Raw genomic sequence first — 15,321 nt, 5'->3', positions numbered from 1 at the left:
GATAGGATTTCGTACCATCACAAACAACTGGAAAGGTGTGAAATATAAGAGGTGATATTAACATATAAATACTGTTATATAACATATACAATTGGTAGTATGAGATACAGACCGAAATATAAGCTGTTATTCAGTGTAAATCTTGCCCTCTGTTTAACGCGCTCAAATCAGATATGCTGCCATTAGATGTATTGTTTCAGTTTGATATCAAAGCTATCATATGGCTTCAGAAGAATTGAAAAATAAAAAGTGTGCAAGTTCTATGGACCACTATGTTACGCATATGTTATGGTATTTATTTGTATTTATTTTTTTGTCATTTTCAAGCTTGATAGCCCGTTCCCATTTACTTTCATTATATGGAAAAAAAAAAAAGGTGCCTCTAACATAAGTTTAAATAATGACTAACAAATAACCAATTTTTACTGTGTAAATTTCAGCCTGATCTCATGAACATTGAATTATAGGCAATTTTTCGAACTGTTGAGAGATGAAGAAATAATCTCTTCAATATAACTTTTTAACCCTTTCCAGCTTAATGCAAAGCAACAATTATTGATCGCAGTTCTTCTGAGATCTCTTTTTTGCTAGGCATGGTCCACGTCAACAGATGCTTCTTGTTAATTGCAAACTCAAAATTTTTGAGTGCTTTTTATAAGTCAAAGTAGCTCTCACCCACACCTCAAATCTTGTTTCATTAACTGGATGGCAGGTTTGCGAATCCTAACTCTAATTAGCTTTTGTTGACATCAGTAGTCTAGGGGTTCACATACTTTCTCCAACCTACACTGTGAAATTTTGAGTGATGTATTCAATATGTACAAAAACAATACAATAATTTGTGTGTTATTAGTTAAAACAGATTGTGTTTGTTCATTATTGTAACTTAGATGAAAATCAAACCAGATTTGAAGACAAATTTATATATAAATGCAGGTAATTCCAAATCAGTATTTCTGATTAATCTAACTCTTCCCACATAGTTAAAAACAAAACTAAAAGACATTTATGTGAGCTTTAATGAGATTATTTTTAAAATTGTATCATAAACAGAATATATAATACAGATCATTTACAAAGCATCAGTGTACAGTAGCTCTATAGTCGTGTATGTGTAAATTACTAGATAATTGATCTATGTCAAGAGAAATCTGTTGTACTTTGGTTAGATATACACATCTAAAGGCTAGAAACATACTATACACAACTATGCAAACGAATGCTTGTTCAGCATTCCCATTAGCGTACTTGCGCTGCTGTGACAAAAAACAAACCTCAGTACTCAAGGGGGCAATAAAGTTACCTTCAAATGTCTATGCTACTGTACTGTATATTTTATTATTAAAGTAGCTATAATTTAACATATTGACTTTAACTAACTAACTAGTAAGATTTTCACTGAACTTTTACTCCGCCATGACATTAGTTGACCTGAAAGAGAAGACATAGTTTCCATAGAGTGCATTATGAATTGCATTGAAGGTCCAAAGGGCACAGTGGCCTCCATAATTCTTAAATGGAAGAAATTTGAAACAACCAGGACTCTTCCTAGAGCTGTCCACCCACTCAAACTGAGCAGTTTGGGGGAAAAGGGCCTTGGTAAGAGAGACGACTGCAACACTCCACCGATCTGGGCTTTATGGCAGAGTGGCCATATGGAAGCCTCTCCTCAGTGCAAGACACATAAAAAAGCACCTAAAGGACTCTAATATTAGGAGAAACAAGATTCTCTGGTCTGATGAAACTGTTTGGCCTCAATTCCAAGCATCATGTCTGGAGGAAACCAGGCACCGCTCATCACCTGCAAAATACCATCCCAACAGTGAAGCATGGTGGTTGTAGCATCATGCTGTGGGGGTGTTTTTCAGTGGCAGGGACTGGGGGACTGGTCAGGGTTCAAGAAAAGCTGAACACAGCTAAATACAGAGATACCCTTAATAAAACCTTGTCCAGAGCACACAGAACCTCAGACTGGCTTGGAGGTTCAATTTCCAACAGGAAAATGACCGTAAGCACACAGCCAAGACAACGCAAGAGTGGCTTAGGGACAACTCTGTGAATGTCCTTGAGTGGCCCAGCAAGAACCCAGACTTGAACCCAATCAAACATCTCTGGAGAGACCTGGAAATGGCTGTCCAACTACGGTCCCCATCCAACCTAAAAGAGCTTGAGAGGATCTGCAGAGAAGAATGGCAGAAAATCCCCAAATCCAGGTGTGCAAAGCTTGTCATATCATGCCCAAAAAGACTTGAGGGTTTAATCGCTACCAAAGGTGCTTCAACTAAGTACTAATTTAAGGGTTTGAATACTTATGTCAATGTGATATTTCAGTTTTTTCTTTTTAATACATTTGCAAAGTTACCAAAAATCAGTTTTTTGCTTTGTCCTTATGGGGTATGGAGTGTAGATGATAATAATAATAATATTTTCTTTCTGAATGCACTGTATGTCCTATTTACATTAAGGTGCATTTAAATAGGTTGCAAATTTGGAATAAGTGTTATTAAGCATTTATAACATATACGTTAAAATTTGCATGCATGTCATCCTTTTTATGAATGTTGTTATAACCGCATATAAATTATTTATAATGCATTTGTAAATTAATAATGTGTTACTTATAAACCATTTTATAAGGGAACATCAATGTAAAGTGTTACTGAAAAGTTTGCATTCACATACTAGCATAGCTCTGTGTTTGGGCCATTTTGTGAAGTTAACAGTGTGGAATCTAAGCAGATTCTTGTCATTTTAGTGACTTACAATCACAGAAAAACTTGTCTGCTGAACATACAGTATGATGAACATTATGATTTAAAATGTATAATTTGGTTTATTTATATGATATGATATAATATGTGTGCGCATACACCAAAACGCAACAATAATGGATTTCTCTCCAATTTATTAAAAAATATATAAATTTAATATATTACACTACAAAAGACATTTACACAACAAAACACACTGGATAAGGTAAGACAAACAATTTTCACAAAAAAAAAAAAAAAAACAGTAAAATTGTTCTGTGCTTTCTTACATTTTCCCTTGTTAATTGAACAAAATATGATTCTAATCATATGCAGTAGTTTGTAAGATTTAAACAACATATTTATTATGCAGATAAAAATTCATTTGGAATATGCTGCCCATCAACACCATGCATATAATTTATGTATTGGCATGAATGTTTGTAAATTAGTTGGTGCACTCTACACCATATTAAGATAAGATAATTTTGTCACTTTAGTAGTTTTCGACTAGTTTTTGGGCAGAGGGGTGGAGAGTGGTTGATTTATCAAATGTCTAATGATCTAACAAAAAAGTTAGAGGCAGTGGCAGTCCACGCAGTCCAATTTTCTGGGGAGGCAAATATGTAAAGCAGTATTGAAAGTTCACACCAGTAAACGATTGCAGTGGGTTTAAATATCATGTTTTATATACATATTAAAACAAGTGTCTTAATAACTAATGATGTGTTATAATCTTTCCAATTACAAGCTAACTTTTGGCAATACTGTAAAGGAACGGAACAAATGCCGCAGTATCATCTACAGACTATGATCAATCCAAATATTTACAAATTAATCCCCATTGCAATGACGGTGACATCTACTGACCTAATAGAGTATGTGTAGAGGAACATCATCCTCCAGTGCTTAATTAATACATGATCCTGCCATTCAGTTTTAAGCTGGCTCAGTGGTTAGCACTGTCACCTCACAAGAATGAGCAAGAAGGTCCTGGGTTCGAGTCGCGGCTCAACTTTGGCCTTTCTGTTTGGAGTTTGCATGTTCTCTCTGGGTGCTCCGATTTCCCCCACAAGTCCAAAAATATGTAGGGTAAGTGAATTGGTTAAGGTTAAGTGAGAGTGAGAGTCCCCCAGCCACTGGGGGTTGCGTCAGGATGGGCATCCGGCTTAAAACTTGTGCCAAATCAAATATATATATGTGGACTATCACAAAGCAGATCCTGCACCTACACGGGACAAACGCTAAGAAAGAGAGAGTTTACTAACGAGAGAAGGCTTTATGCCATCAGCTTCTTCTGACATTCATGCCGATTCATAAGGTGATATAAACTCACCTAAATATTTTTATTTATGTTAGTAGGTAAACTGATTAAAACAACTATTAATTTGATCACTTTTGGTGTTATGTTTTATGAGGGAGATGCCTCCTCTGATGGGCTGCCACTGGTAAGAGGGATACATTGCGCTACCTTGTGCTTGCTATTTAAACTCCCCAAAGTTCAGTGTGGTATAGACATATTTTGAACATTTAGATGTATTAGATGTACATTTTGTGTCAATACAATTATAAATTTCAAACATAAGACATACCGTAATTGTGCTCTGTTTTGTTTTCATGATTTAAATGAAAGGTTATGCAGATACCGTTTACATTTTATGAGCAATTATCCTGCTAATTGAGCAACATGCTTTTAAAACATGATGGAACTATTCATGTGTTGTGTACTGTAATTTTGGCAGATATGACTGATGATTATCAAGAAATATCACTTTACAATAACTAAAGAACAGCCACAAATCTGAAAACATCTAAACTTTTCAAAATACTCAGCATGGTGTGTGGGTTGGTTGGACTAAAATGATTTTACATCTACAGTACAATCTGTAATGAATATGAAACCTTTCTTCAGCTACAAATTCACGGAACATTCACACATGAAATCACATTGAAAGTACATTGGGGTTAAAACGTGTAGCAATCCAAACTTAAATGACATAAAACTTTAAAACAAATTTCAGCATACCTTTCAATCCCCCCTTCAACAGAAAACAGGTCCTCTTTATCAATGCAATTAAACAGTGATATCATAGTAAGCTGCTCATTACACAAGCACAGCTGTGACCACCGTTATATAAGGATACAAACGTCCACCCATTTTACAAGCTGGTGGTTTGCACTTTACTTTATAAAGTGAATTTCAGTAAAAAATACTGAACGTTTTCTGAATGAAGGGTAACTGCATTGCATATAAGACCATTTACAAGAATATTATAGTAACATTCATAGCAACAAATATCGAATACTCATTATTCCATTTTTTTTTTTAACAGAGAAGATATTTGTTGTAAAGAAAGTGCAAATCAAAACTGGCTCACAATTTGTCACTAACTTGTTGATTTTTGACCATTAATTCTGATCGATGGCACTGTGATAAGTAAATTATTAGATTTGTATGATGTAATCAGATAATCACAGGCACTTCGTCACTTTAAGTTGACTAATTATGCAGCAATGTTGCTATTTGGTATGATCAAACTTCAGGTGGGACTTGAACTTTACTGTAAAATTTCAATCATAAATATTTACACCATGAAATTACTTACACTGAATTACAAGTAATTCTAAGAGATTTTGGGGGAATGTGGGTATTTTTAGTGAAATACCCAAGAACTTTTTTATTACAATCTTGTAGCCCATTCAAAAAAGTATAAGTTGGATAATAATGTGCTGTAATAAACACTTATGGACTTAGAATATGGGTAAAACTTACAGTAATACCTGAAACTGGGTTCTTAATTCTTAAGTATCTCTGTATTGTAAAATTCAAAGTTTGCTTTTATTCATAGATAATAAAAGAATATTATGGGTTTTCTGCAGCCTAAAATCTATGTACCACATATGTAACATGGTGTCGATTACAACAGATAAGGCTTTCGACCCGTCCCTCACTGTGTATAAATGTTCCAGAAATACAACTGAAGTAATAAATCTGCTTACAATAAAAGGCTTGAGATAGCATGAGACTCACTTAGTAACCCTGTCTTTTGCAAAATGATATTATCTGACTCATTACACATATCGTGGCAGTTCCGAGATGAAATGTCCACTGTGTGGTGCTAAAAGCAAGTTAAAAGTTCTCCCAAACAGATGAGGTTTTTAAGGTTAATTGGTTTCAAAATCACCAAAACCTACTTCCCAACCCTAGACCTTAAACCTAATCCTAATCGGTAATGTGCAGAAAAAATGTAATTGTCATTTTTACTCAACCCCTAAAACTGGCGGGTCCAAAGTTTTAGCTTAAAACTTTAAAGTCTATGTACACATAAGTCAGGCATATAAGGTATCATTTCAAAGCTTAGAATCTGAACTTTTCAAAGATAACATATTTTCGGCATTTATGTTACTTAAAATAACAAAATAAGGCCTCAAAACATTTGTGTTGTAAATTAGCACCCCCCAGAGGTAATAGGGTTTAAATATTATATAAAAATAAAAGTCCTTCACATAGCACATCAATTGAAAAGGCATATATCAAATGAAAGGTCTCAACCTCAGGAATGTGACTATACAGATACTTTTGTTGCTCTTGTATGACAGTTTGAAATATTTTCAAAAGAATCACAAAGTGAAATATGATTTCTGTAAGTCATCAAATACTAATGTCTAATTTATGCTCCGATAACTGCAGCTGTAAGCCCCAAATATCTGCATTTACCTTAGGAGGTTTTCTAAACACATTTGCCATTTATTACTTGTTTGTGAGCTTGTTTGGCTGAATAATCCACTGTTATATCTTAGATGTCCAGAGCAAAATATGCCATCCAGAAGGAAAAGCATGCAAACAAATCATCAAATCATTATATCATCACAAAGGGGAGCATCTCTGCTTTCTATCAACACCTAGATTGAGCTTCTAGTCCACTGAGAGGCTAAGCTATTTAATGAAACAACAAGGGTGGTGCTTGAACTGAAAATTATACTGAATGTCTATGGACGAACACATCTGTGAGGGCTAAAATACATTAAAGCGCCACCTATATTTCAGATCTGTATATTGTAATGGAAAGTGTTTTCCGGAAGAAAAAAAAGACGTATTTTTTGCAATTTGTCCAAAGTATGTGTGAACAGTGAGCTTTTAAATTTGAGTGTGACAAAGTACAGACGGCAGCCCAAAAATGCAGAGTTTAAGGGGTTAACTACTAATTTATACTTTTTTCTTTGCTTTTAGATGCTGTAACTACACAATTTTGGGGGCCAAGAACATCGTTCTCTATTTACAATGTTGACACGTCAGCCAAAGTTGTCATAGAACCACAACATAATTACGTGGTTTGCTTTTTATGATATTATCGGTTAGGTTTAACTTTAAGGTTTAGGGTAGGGGGGGTAGATTTTGTTGATTTAAAACTTGATAGATCATTAACCTAATTCCTAATACATTTCACCTTGGAATTGCTGCGATACGTGTTATGAACTAGGTCATCTGATTTTGCAGAATCTCGCTATTGTGATATAATTTTTATGCGATAGAGCTGCCTTGGATTCTACACAAACGCAGCAGTCAAAACTATTGCCAATGTTAATAAAAACATGTGGTACATAGAGATTGATGTTGAGAAAAAAAATTAATATTCCCCATTTTTCAAATAGACAGACTGAGCAAATATCCACATAGCCCATGATAAATGTTAAATAACTGAGCAAGGCAAAATGATGGGTATGAATATGTATCAGAAATATGAGAGTTCACACATCAATGGTAAAACTATTTTTCTATCTATTGAAGCACTAAGAGGCAATATAAACATTTACTGACTGGACTGAAAATACATAGTATGTTAAGCCCACCCACGCACTAAATGATCAACCCCACATGAAGATGGATGGATGCATTTAAGCTCCATTTAATCTACGCAGCTGTACACTATTTACAGGTAAAACATAAAAACATCAGTGAATTTAAAATACATTTTTGAAGCATGTCGCATTTTCAATTACAAAAATGTCCTTAGCTGTTCATGACACATACTGAATATTGTGCAAAAGGAGAAAGTATCCGGCCCATTGCTTTGTACTTTTATTGAAATAAGGAAGCAACAAATTAGAACGAAATAGAATTAATTGTGTAGTTCACCCCCCCCCCCAAAAAAATTGTCATTATTTACACACCCTCACAAAGTTCTAAAACCAAAAGACTTCAGTGGAACACAAAAGGAGGAATTTTTATTGATGTACTGGTCGCTCTTTTCCATGCAATTACAATGAATAGTAAGTAATCCATATGACTCTTGTACTATACTCCAAGTCTTCAGAATCCATACAATAGCTAAGTGAGAAACAGACTGAAATGTCCCTATTCGTTAATGAAAGAGTTAAATGGACTACTGTGCACCTTTTTTGAAGCAGTCCCTATTTATTGTGATTACATGTAAAAGAGCAACCAGTCCATTATGAAAAATGTATTTTATTGTGTTCCACAGAAAAAAGCAAGTAATATGGTTTTGGAACAACATGATTCAACAACAAGTTCATTTTTGGATGAACTGTTGCTTTAACATCAAGCTTAAAATCTACTATTGCTTTGTTAAACACTGCCATATTTTTCCTTAGTCCATGATATGGATTCAGTCGTACTGCATGAACTTCACCCCAGGTTAACTTGGTGTAAGAAAAACATCCGTGAAACTGATCGCAGTCTCTTATGGAATTCCGGAGGTAATAATATTGTTGAATGAGGTCATGGAAAAATGCTCTACATTCAGCCCAGAAAGACACCTGATCCAAGGGAGTATTCCTACCTGGAGATGTGCCACACTTTTCCCTACGTCATTCCTCCTGAAAACTCTGTCAAATCTTAGTCTGGAAGCTTTGCGCAAACGAAACAGTAAACCGTTTGTCCATCAATCTGACGGTTTTGTTCATTAGCTTTAAAGTCAAATTCCTTCATTAAATAGTATTGTTGAATAAATAGTTGTCCATGGTAGAAAGTGCTAGGCTACTCTTGGAAGTTCTTCAGATCTCAGATGGGTAGTGTGGCGTTCATCATTTGGACGCGCATCTCCTGAATGCTGTTGAGAATCTTTTTCTGATGCCCGGCCAGACTGACTCCAACTCTCCTTACATCTCTAAAAAAAACAGAGACAAATCTGTTATTGTTATTGCTGTAAAATACACTTATGGTAGGTTATATCAAGAATGATTACGCTTTTCCCACATTCACTATTCACTGTCATAGTACGGAAAGTGAATGGTGACTGAAGCTTACAGAAAACATATTACATTTGTGTTCCAACGAAAACAGCAACTAACACAGATTTGGAGCAACATAATTAGCAAAGCAAATAAAAGCTGAACACAAAACGTTAAAGCCACAACACAACTAAATTAAGCCACTGCACAACAAAATCAACAGAAAATATAAATATTTTTTTTAGTTTTTTAAGTTGTTTGGAAGTCTGACAGTGTTTGAGACATCATGAGCACAAAAAGTGTTAGTTCATAAAAAATAAAAATAAAATTCTCTCATCATTTATTTTTTAAAGAATATCTCAGCTCTGTAGGTCTGTATAATGCAAGTGAATGGTGACCAAAATTTTAAAGCTCCAAAAAGTATAGGCCTCATAAATGTACTCCAGTAGTCTAATCCATGTCTTCTGAAGTGATCAGATCAGTTTTAGGTGAGAACAGACCAAAGTATAACTCCTTTTACACTATACATTTTGACATCAGCAGTCTCATTGGCGATCATGATTTCAAGCAAGCATTAGGATGGGTAATCGAAATTGAAATCATGATTGTGCCTAGAGACTACAGTGGCAGGATAAACAGTGAAAAATCTGTAAATCTTTTGTCAGTTCTCAACCAAAACCGATGAAGACATGGATTAAACCACTGAAGTCTTATGGATAACTTTTATGTTGCCCTTATGTGCTTTTTGAAGATTCAAAATGTTGGTTACCATTTAATTGCCTTATGTACCAACAGAGCTAAAATGTCTTCTAAAAATCTTTGTTTGTGATCTGTAGAAGAAAGAAAGTCATGCACATATGGGATGATATTAGGGTGCGCATATGATGAGAAGTAAAATATTTGTTTAAGGAAAAATAAGTACAGTGTTTTAAAACTACTTTTATGTTATAATTGTGTTGTGTTGTGGCTTCATTTTGTAGTGTTGTAGCTTATTTCTATTGTGCTGTGTTTTTCCAATGTGTTGTGGCTTAATTTATTTGTGTTGTGGCTTAATTTCGTTGTGTTGTTACTTCTTTCCATAGTGCTGTGTTTTTCCATTGTATTGTGGCTTAATTTAGTTGTGCTTTATTTGTTTGTGTATTGATTTTGTTGTGTTATAGCTTCCGTTGTGCTGTGTTTTTCATTTGTGTCTTAATTTTGTTGTGTTATTGCTTCTGTTCTGCTTTTTCCATTGTGTTTTGTCTTAATTTCATTGTGCCGTGCTTTCCGTTGTATTGTGGGATACTTTTGTTGTGTTGTGATTTATTTCCATTGTGCTGTGTTTTTCTGTTGTGTCTTAATTTTGTTGTGTTGTGTTATTATTTCCATTGTGTTGTGGCTTAATTTCGTTGTGTTGTGGCTTAATTTCGTTGTGTTTTAGTTTATGTCCATTGTGCTGTGTTTTTTTCTCTACATTGTGTTGTGGCTAAATTTATTTGTGTTGTGGCTTCTTTCCATTGTGCTGTTTTTCCTTTGTGTTGTGGCTTAATTACGTTGTGTTGTGGTTTATTTCCATTGTCCTGTGGTTTTTCCATTGTGTTGTGCCTTAATTTAGTTGTGTTGTGGCTTCTTTCCATTGTGCTTTGGTTTTTCCATTGTGTTGTGTATTAATTTCATTGTGCTGTGGTTTTTACATTGTTGCGCCTTAATTTAGTTGTGTTGTGGCTTATGTCCGATATGTTTTCACCTTTCATTTGCTTTGCTAATTTGGTTGTGTTGTGCACAGTGTTGGGTAAATTACTCAAAATAAGTAATCCACTACAGATTATTAATTACTTCTCTAAACTGTAATCATATTACTTTACTGAGTACTTCGTCTAGTAAGTAATCACATTTCTAATTATTTTACTTTTAAGTTACTTTCTAAATCACTTTTCGTAGCAATGTTTTTGGTTTTCTGCTTAAATTCAAAATGCCCATATTTCCTCCTCATTCATTGTCACACATACTTCAGCTGTCACAGAAATGCTGTCACAACCCAACACTGGCCACACCTTGGCCACCATACTTAGGTTCTCTTTTTCGATATTCCAAAAATGAATGGGGACCAGGACTATCAAGCTCCAAAAATTGTTAAAAATAAGCATTACAAAATAAAAAAAAACTGAAATGTATGTTTTTATGCTGAAAATTGTGCCGAAAACTTGTATACATCCAAATATGAGAAATGCTAGAAACAATGATATTAATGTCATTACCACAACACATCTTGAGTGCAAGCAGAATTGTATCACAGCAGTTCCGAGGTGAAATGACCACTGTAGTGCTAAAAGTGAGTTCAACAGATTTTTTAGGTTTAATCTTTTAGTTTTAATTCATCAATACTAAAACTTAAAGCTAAAGTAGGCTAACCATCATTTTTTGGTGCTTTCATGACAACACATTCCAAAGTACTTTGCATCGCAAAAAATGAAATTTGATGTGCTCGAACAAGCGTGAAAATGTATTTGATTGAAAACATTTAAATGTGTCACCTTACAAGTCATGCTCTATACTAGAAATGGTTCGATATCATAAAATAGCATTTTGTGTGTAATGGCGAAAAGTATGTGTTTATGAACTGATAATCTTCTGATTTGTGTGAAAGTGAACAAGAGTAATTGTTGTTGTAGCGCTTCTAGTGCTAATTTCACCAGGAAACTGCAGAAATATGTACAACGAGTAAAATGAAGGTACAGTCATGTGATCCTATGAGACTTGCAGAACAATTTGAACACTTTTATGATGCAATTTGATGGCCACTTTTTTAATGTTGGAGCTTGAAAGGCGCAATCCCCATTTAATTTGGTTGAAAGAAAATTCTATTTTTTTTAAATGATAATAGAAATTATGACAGCTATTTTATTTGCGAAATATCTATTCTTGAACGGTGTATCAAATGAAGTGGTGAAATTCTAGATCAACAAATCCTTGATCAGCTCCATACTTTAATTCATTTAGACCTTATTGACACAACTAAGTCTAACACTATATTCATTATGCTCATCCTCTTAAGCATCATGTAAACTAAACTGTAACAATTAAAAGCTAGAAAGGGCATCCAAACAACATTTTCAAATTGGGGGTAATGCTCTCAATACGGTCATTTTTCCAGTACATGAGCAGCAAATAGCTCAATGACCTCCACAGGATATGACTTACTCCAAGGTCATCTGAGTGACTACTTCCAGAGAAGTGTATCCACTTTCCATGAAAAACTCAGTGTATCGACCCATTTTTATGGCCTCTAACCACTCCTCCACCGATCTGAATACACAGCCCTCAGGACTTCCGTGCTCCACTAATAAATTGGACACCCTGTGGGAGAGACACATACAGTGGTGAACAAATGGATGCATAAACCTGACAATAAAGTTCTGGGTGATGGCTGGATATTAAAACCATTTACTGATCTGAGCTGACTCAAGCAGAATAATGTTACATCAAATGGGAGTATTTCACCAAAGTATAATGTATTTTTTACATCATTGCCAAAGTATTTATGTATAACTTATCAATCAAATTGTTATGCTGATCTTTTACTTTGTAACAACACATATTGTTAATTTAATTAGAAAATTAAAAAAAAGTCCAAGAAATTTGGGCCACACTGTATATTTTATTTAAGACAAAATATCATACTATGATATATTTCAGTGAAACCTAGTTTAAAATGTTGCTTTCATGAGCATGTCAAATAAAATAAAATTACCCCTATAAATATTAATATAATCAGTGATAATTTGGCCACAGTTACACATATTATCATGCAAGGCCAATAAAGAAAATTACAATGCAACTACACAGCTACCAAAACATTCCCAGACTGCAAATCAATTTCATATTGAACCTGAACATAATTGCATAACACAATTACAGATAATGGATGATTCCAACATGTAAGAATACAGAACACTTCACATGCAGCAAATGTATTGGATTCCGTATAATCAGTGTAATTGGAAGTCATTTGCACACTGTCACTTCTGTTTAATTCAACATTAAATCATGAAATGTGAGTGCTGATTTGTTTCAAGTGTCATTAAACCTTGATTTCCTGTGACAACCGTGTACAGGGTGGTTAACCTCCGTTATCAGCATTTCACAGACGTGACATCATTTCTGAACTCACAGTCTTAATCATATGCCATAAATAACAACATAATTAGCATATACTCTAATGGAACAATGAGAGAATATTGAAAGGAAAGACCAACAGACACAGTACAGAAAGAGAGAAATGCATTGCATAATTGGAGAGAAATTAGGCTATAACTTTCATTATCGGTTGGTCTACCTGTTAGATGGGTTGACGAGACTCTTCAAGCTGCTGGGATTGCGAATGAGTTTATCCAGTAAACTGACAATCTCTTCAAATTTTGGTCGGCTGTTTCTGTCCTTCTGCCAGCAGTCCATCATGAGGTGATAGAGCGCGGTCGGGCAGTCCATGGGACCTGGCAGTCTGTAGTTCTCCTCCACTGCCTTTATCACCTGACAACAACAGCAAACATTACAGGCACTTTAAACATCAAATCCACAATAAATATACAGTATATGCCTTTATGTTCTAACAATGACTAATGAGAAAACACACTGAGGGAACATATAAAAAAAATGCAGTAGCACTTTTTTTTATTATTATTTACAAAAATAAAAAATAAAAGAAAACATAAAAATATAATTGTTTACATTAAAGAAATAATTCACCCCCAAAAAAATAATTCTCTCATCATTTACTCCCAGAAGTGTATGACTTTCTTTCTTCTGCTGAACACAAATAAAGGTTTTTCGAAAAATATCTCAGCCTTGTAGGTCCATTCAATGCAAGTGAATGGTGGCCAGCACTTTGAAGCTCAAAAAGCATATAAAGGCAGCATAAAAGTAATCTACATGATTCCAGTGGTTAAATCTATATCTTCAGAAGCTATATGAGAGGTGTGGGTGAGAAACAGATCAATATTAAAGTTTTGCTATAGATTCTCCTCCTGTCCAGTAGGTGGCAATATGCACAAATAATGAATGAATCGTCAGAACATAAGAAGAATGTGAAAGTGAAATTGTCAATTTATAGTAAAAAAGGACTTAAATATTGATCTGTTTCTCACCCACACTAATCGTTTTGCTTGTGAATAAATGGGTTAAACCACTGGAGTCACAATTAGCTATGCAATGATAGTGGTCTGTTGGTTGTTAAATGGCAGTACAACAAATAAAACCAAGATTTATAAATAATTTAACTTCAATATTATATATTTTTTGCATTGTTTCAGGCTACTGATAATATGAAAAGTGGATTTAAACATGCTTAACTGAGCCTTCGCTAAGCTCCACCTTCCTTTTGGTTACTGTCCCTCGCTCTGACAAACTTGTTAGAATTTACTATGGAAATGAATGGGAGATTGCTGTCAATGGAACGGTTTTTGGCTAAATGTTCTTATAAACTGAATGGACATCATTCTTGGCTTGAATGTACATTTACCATACACATTGTAAAGCAGTTTTATCTGACTTTCATATTTTACGAAATAACACCATAATGTGATTAAAAACTGAGAAAACTGTAAAGCAGAATCGAGACAAACGATTATCACAATTACTTTAAGAGAAAAGCATGATTTGAGAGGGATTTCACCTGATAACACTAGTATAAGTGAACAGAACTGCTCATAACGTGTCTATAACATGCTCACAATGGTGCTGTAAACTCTTTATTCACTATCACCTCTACTATTGGGGCTCTTCCACTGCACAGTACAACTCGACTCGACTCTGCTCAATTTTTTGGGGTTTTCGCTTATGGATAGTACCTGGTACCTGATACTTTTTAGTACAACCTCAGTCGAGGTTCCAAGCCAGCCAAGCTGATACTAAATGTGACGTCAAAATAATGCAGATCACTGATTGGTCAGGGAGAATCGTCACTACCAGCGTCACTGGATTTCCGACATGCGATATCAACCCTCTAGTTTTAAAGTTATCATTTGTTCCTGCGACTTTTGAATTGTGAAAAAATAAATGGCTGTGCGCAAAACCACGGCGTGGTCAATAAACGAAGTGCAGACAGTCCACTCGTTAGCGATGAGAGAAACAATAAAGTCTCTCAGGAAGTGTCTCAGCTGTTGGCCACACTCAACTCTCACCGGACCTACCAACGGTGTAGGGAAATGTAAAAAAGACTTAAAAGTGACTACAGAACCATCAAGGAAAAGTGGAAGTGGTTTGATCAAATGGACGCTATCTAAACCGGCGAGCAATGAGAGGGAGACTGCCCTGGACTCAGCCACGATGGAGGATGGTATGTTTTGTTATGTTAACTCTATATTTTGCTTGAAAGCTTCACTTTATTTAGTTGACCAGCTAC

The 15,321-nt window shown here is 34.9% G+C and overlaps 1 protein-coding gene across 2 annotated transcripts in view; it reads right to left on the bottom strand.

The window, feature by feature from the left end:
- Nucleotides 1-2,937: 2,937 nt before the first annotated feature.
- The window catches only part of LOC127636743 (ephrin type-A receptor 5), a 116,206-nt gene continuing 103,822 nt past the window's right edge, over nucleotides 2,938-15,321 (bottom strand). For both annotated transcript variants that reach the window (XM_052117440.1, XM_052117439.1), the window contains exons 15-17: nucleotides 13,258-13,451; nucleotides 12,123-12,278; nucleotides 2,938-8,878 (exon numbers count right to left, since the gene is read on the bottom strand). In XM_052117440.1, coding sequence (XP_051973400.1) covers nucleotides 8,773-8,878; nucleotides 12,123-12,278; nucleotides 13,258-13,451 — 456 coding nt within the window. In that variant the 3' untranslated portion in view covers nucleotides 2,938-8,772. The remainder of the gene's footprint in view (nucleotides 8,879-12,122; nucleotides 12,279-13,257; nucleotides 13,452-15,321) is intronic.

Source organism: Xyrauchen texanus, chromosome 44 (genome assembly GCF_025860055.1).
Source record: "Xyrauchen texanus isolate HMW12.3.18 chromosome 44, RBS_HiC_50CHRs, whole genome shotgun sequence".
NCBI classification, from domain to species: domain Eukaryota; kingdom Metazoa; phylum Chordata; class Actinopteri; order Cypriniformes; family Catostomidae; genus Xyrauchen; species Xyrauchen texanus.
This window is presented reverse-complemented; position numbering and strand designations above follow the sequence as displayed.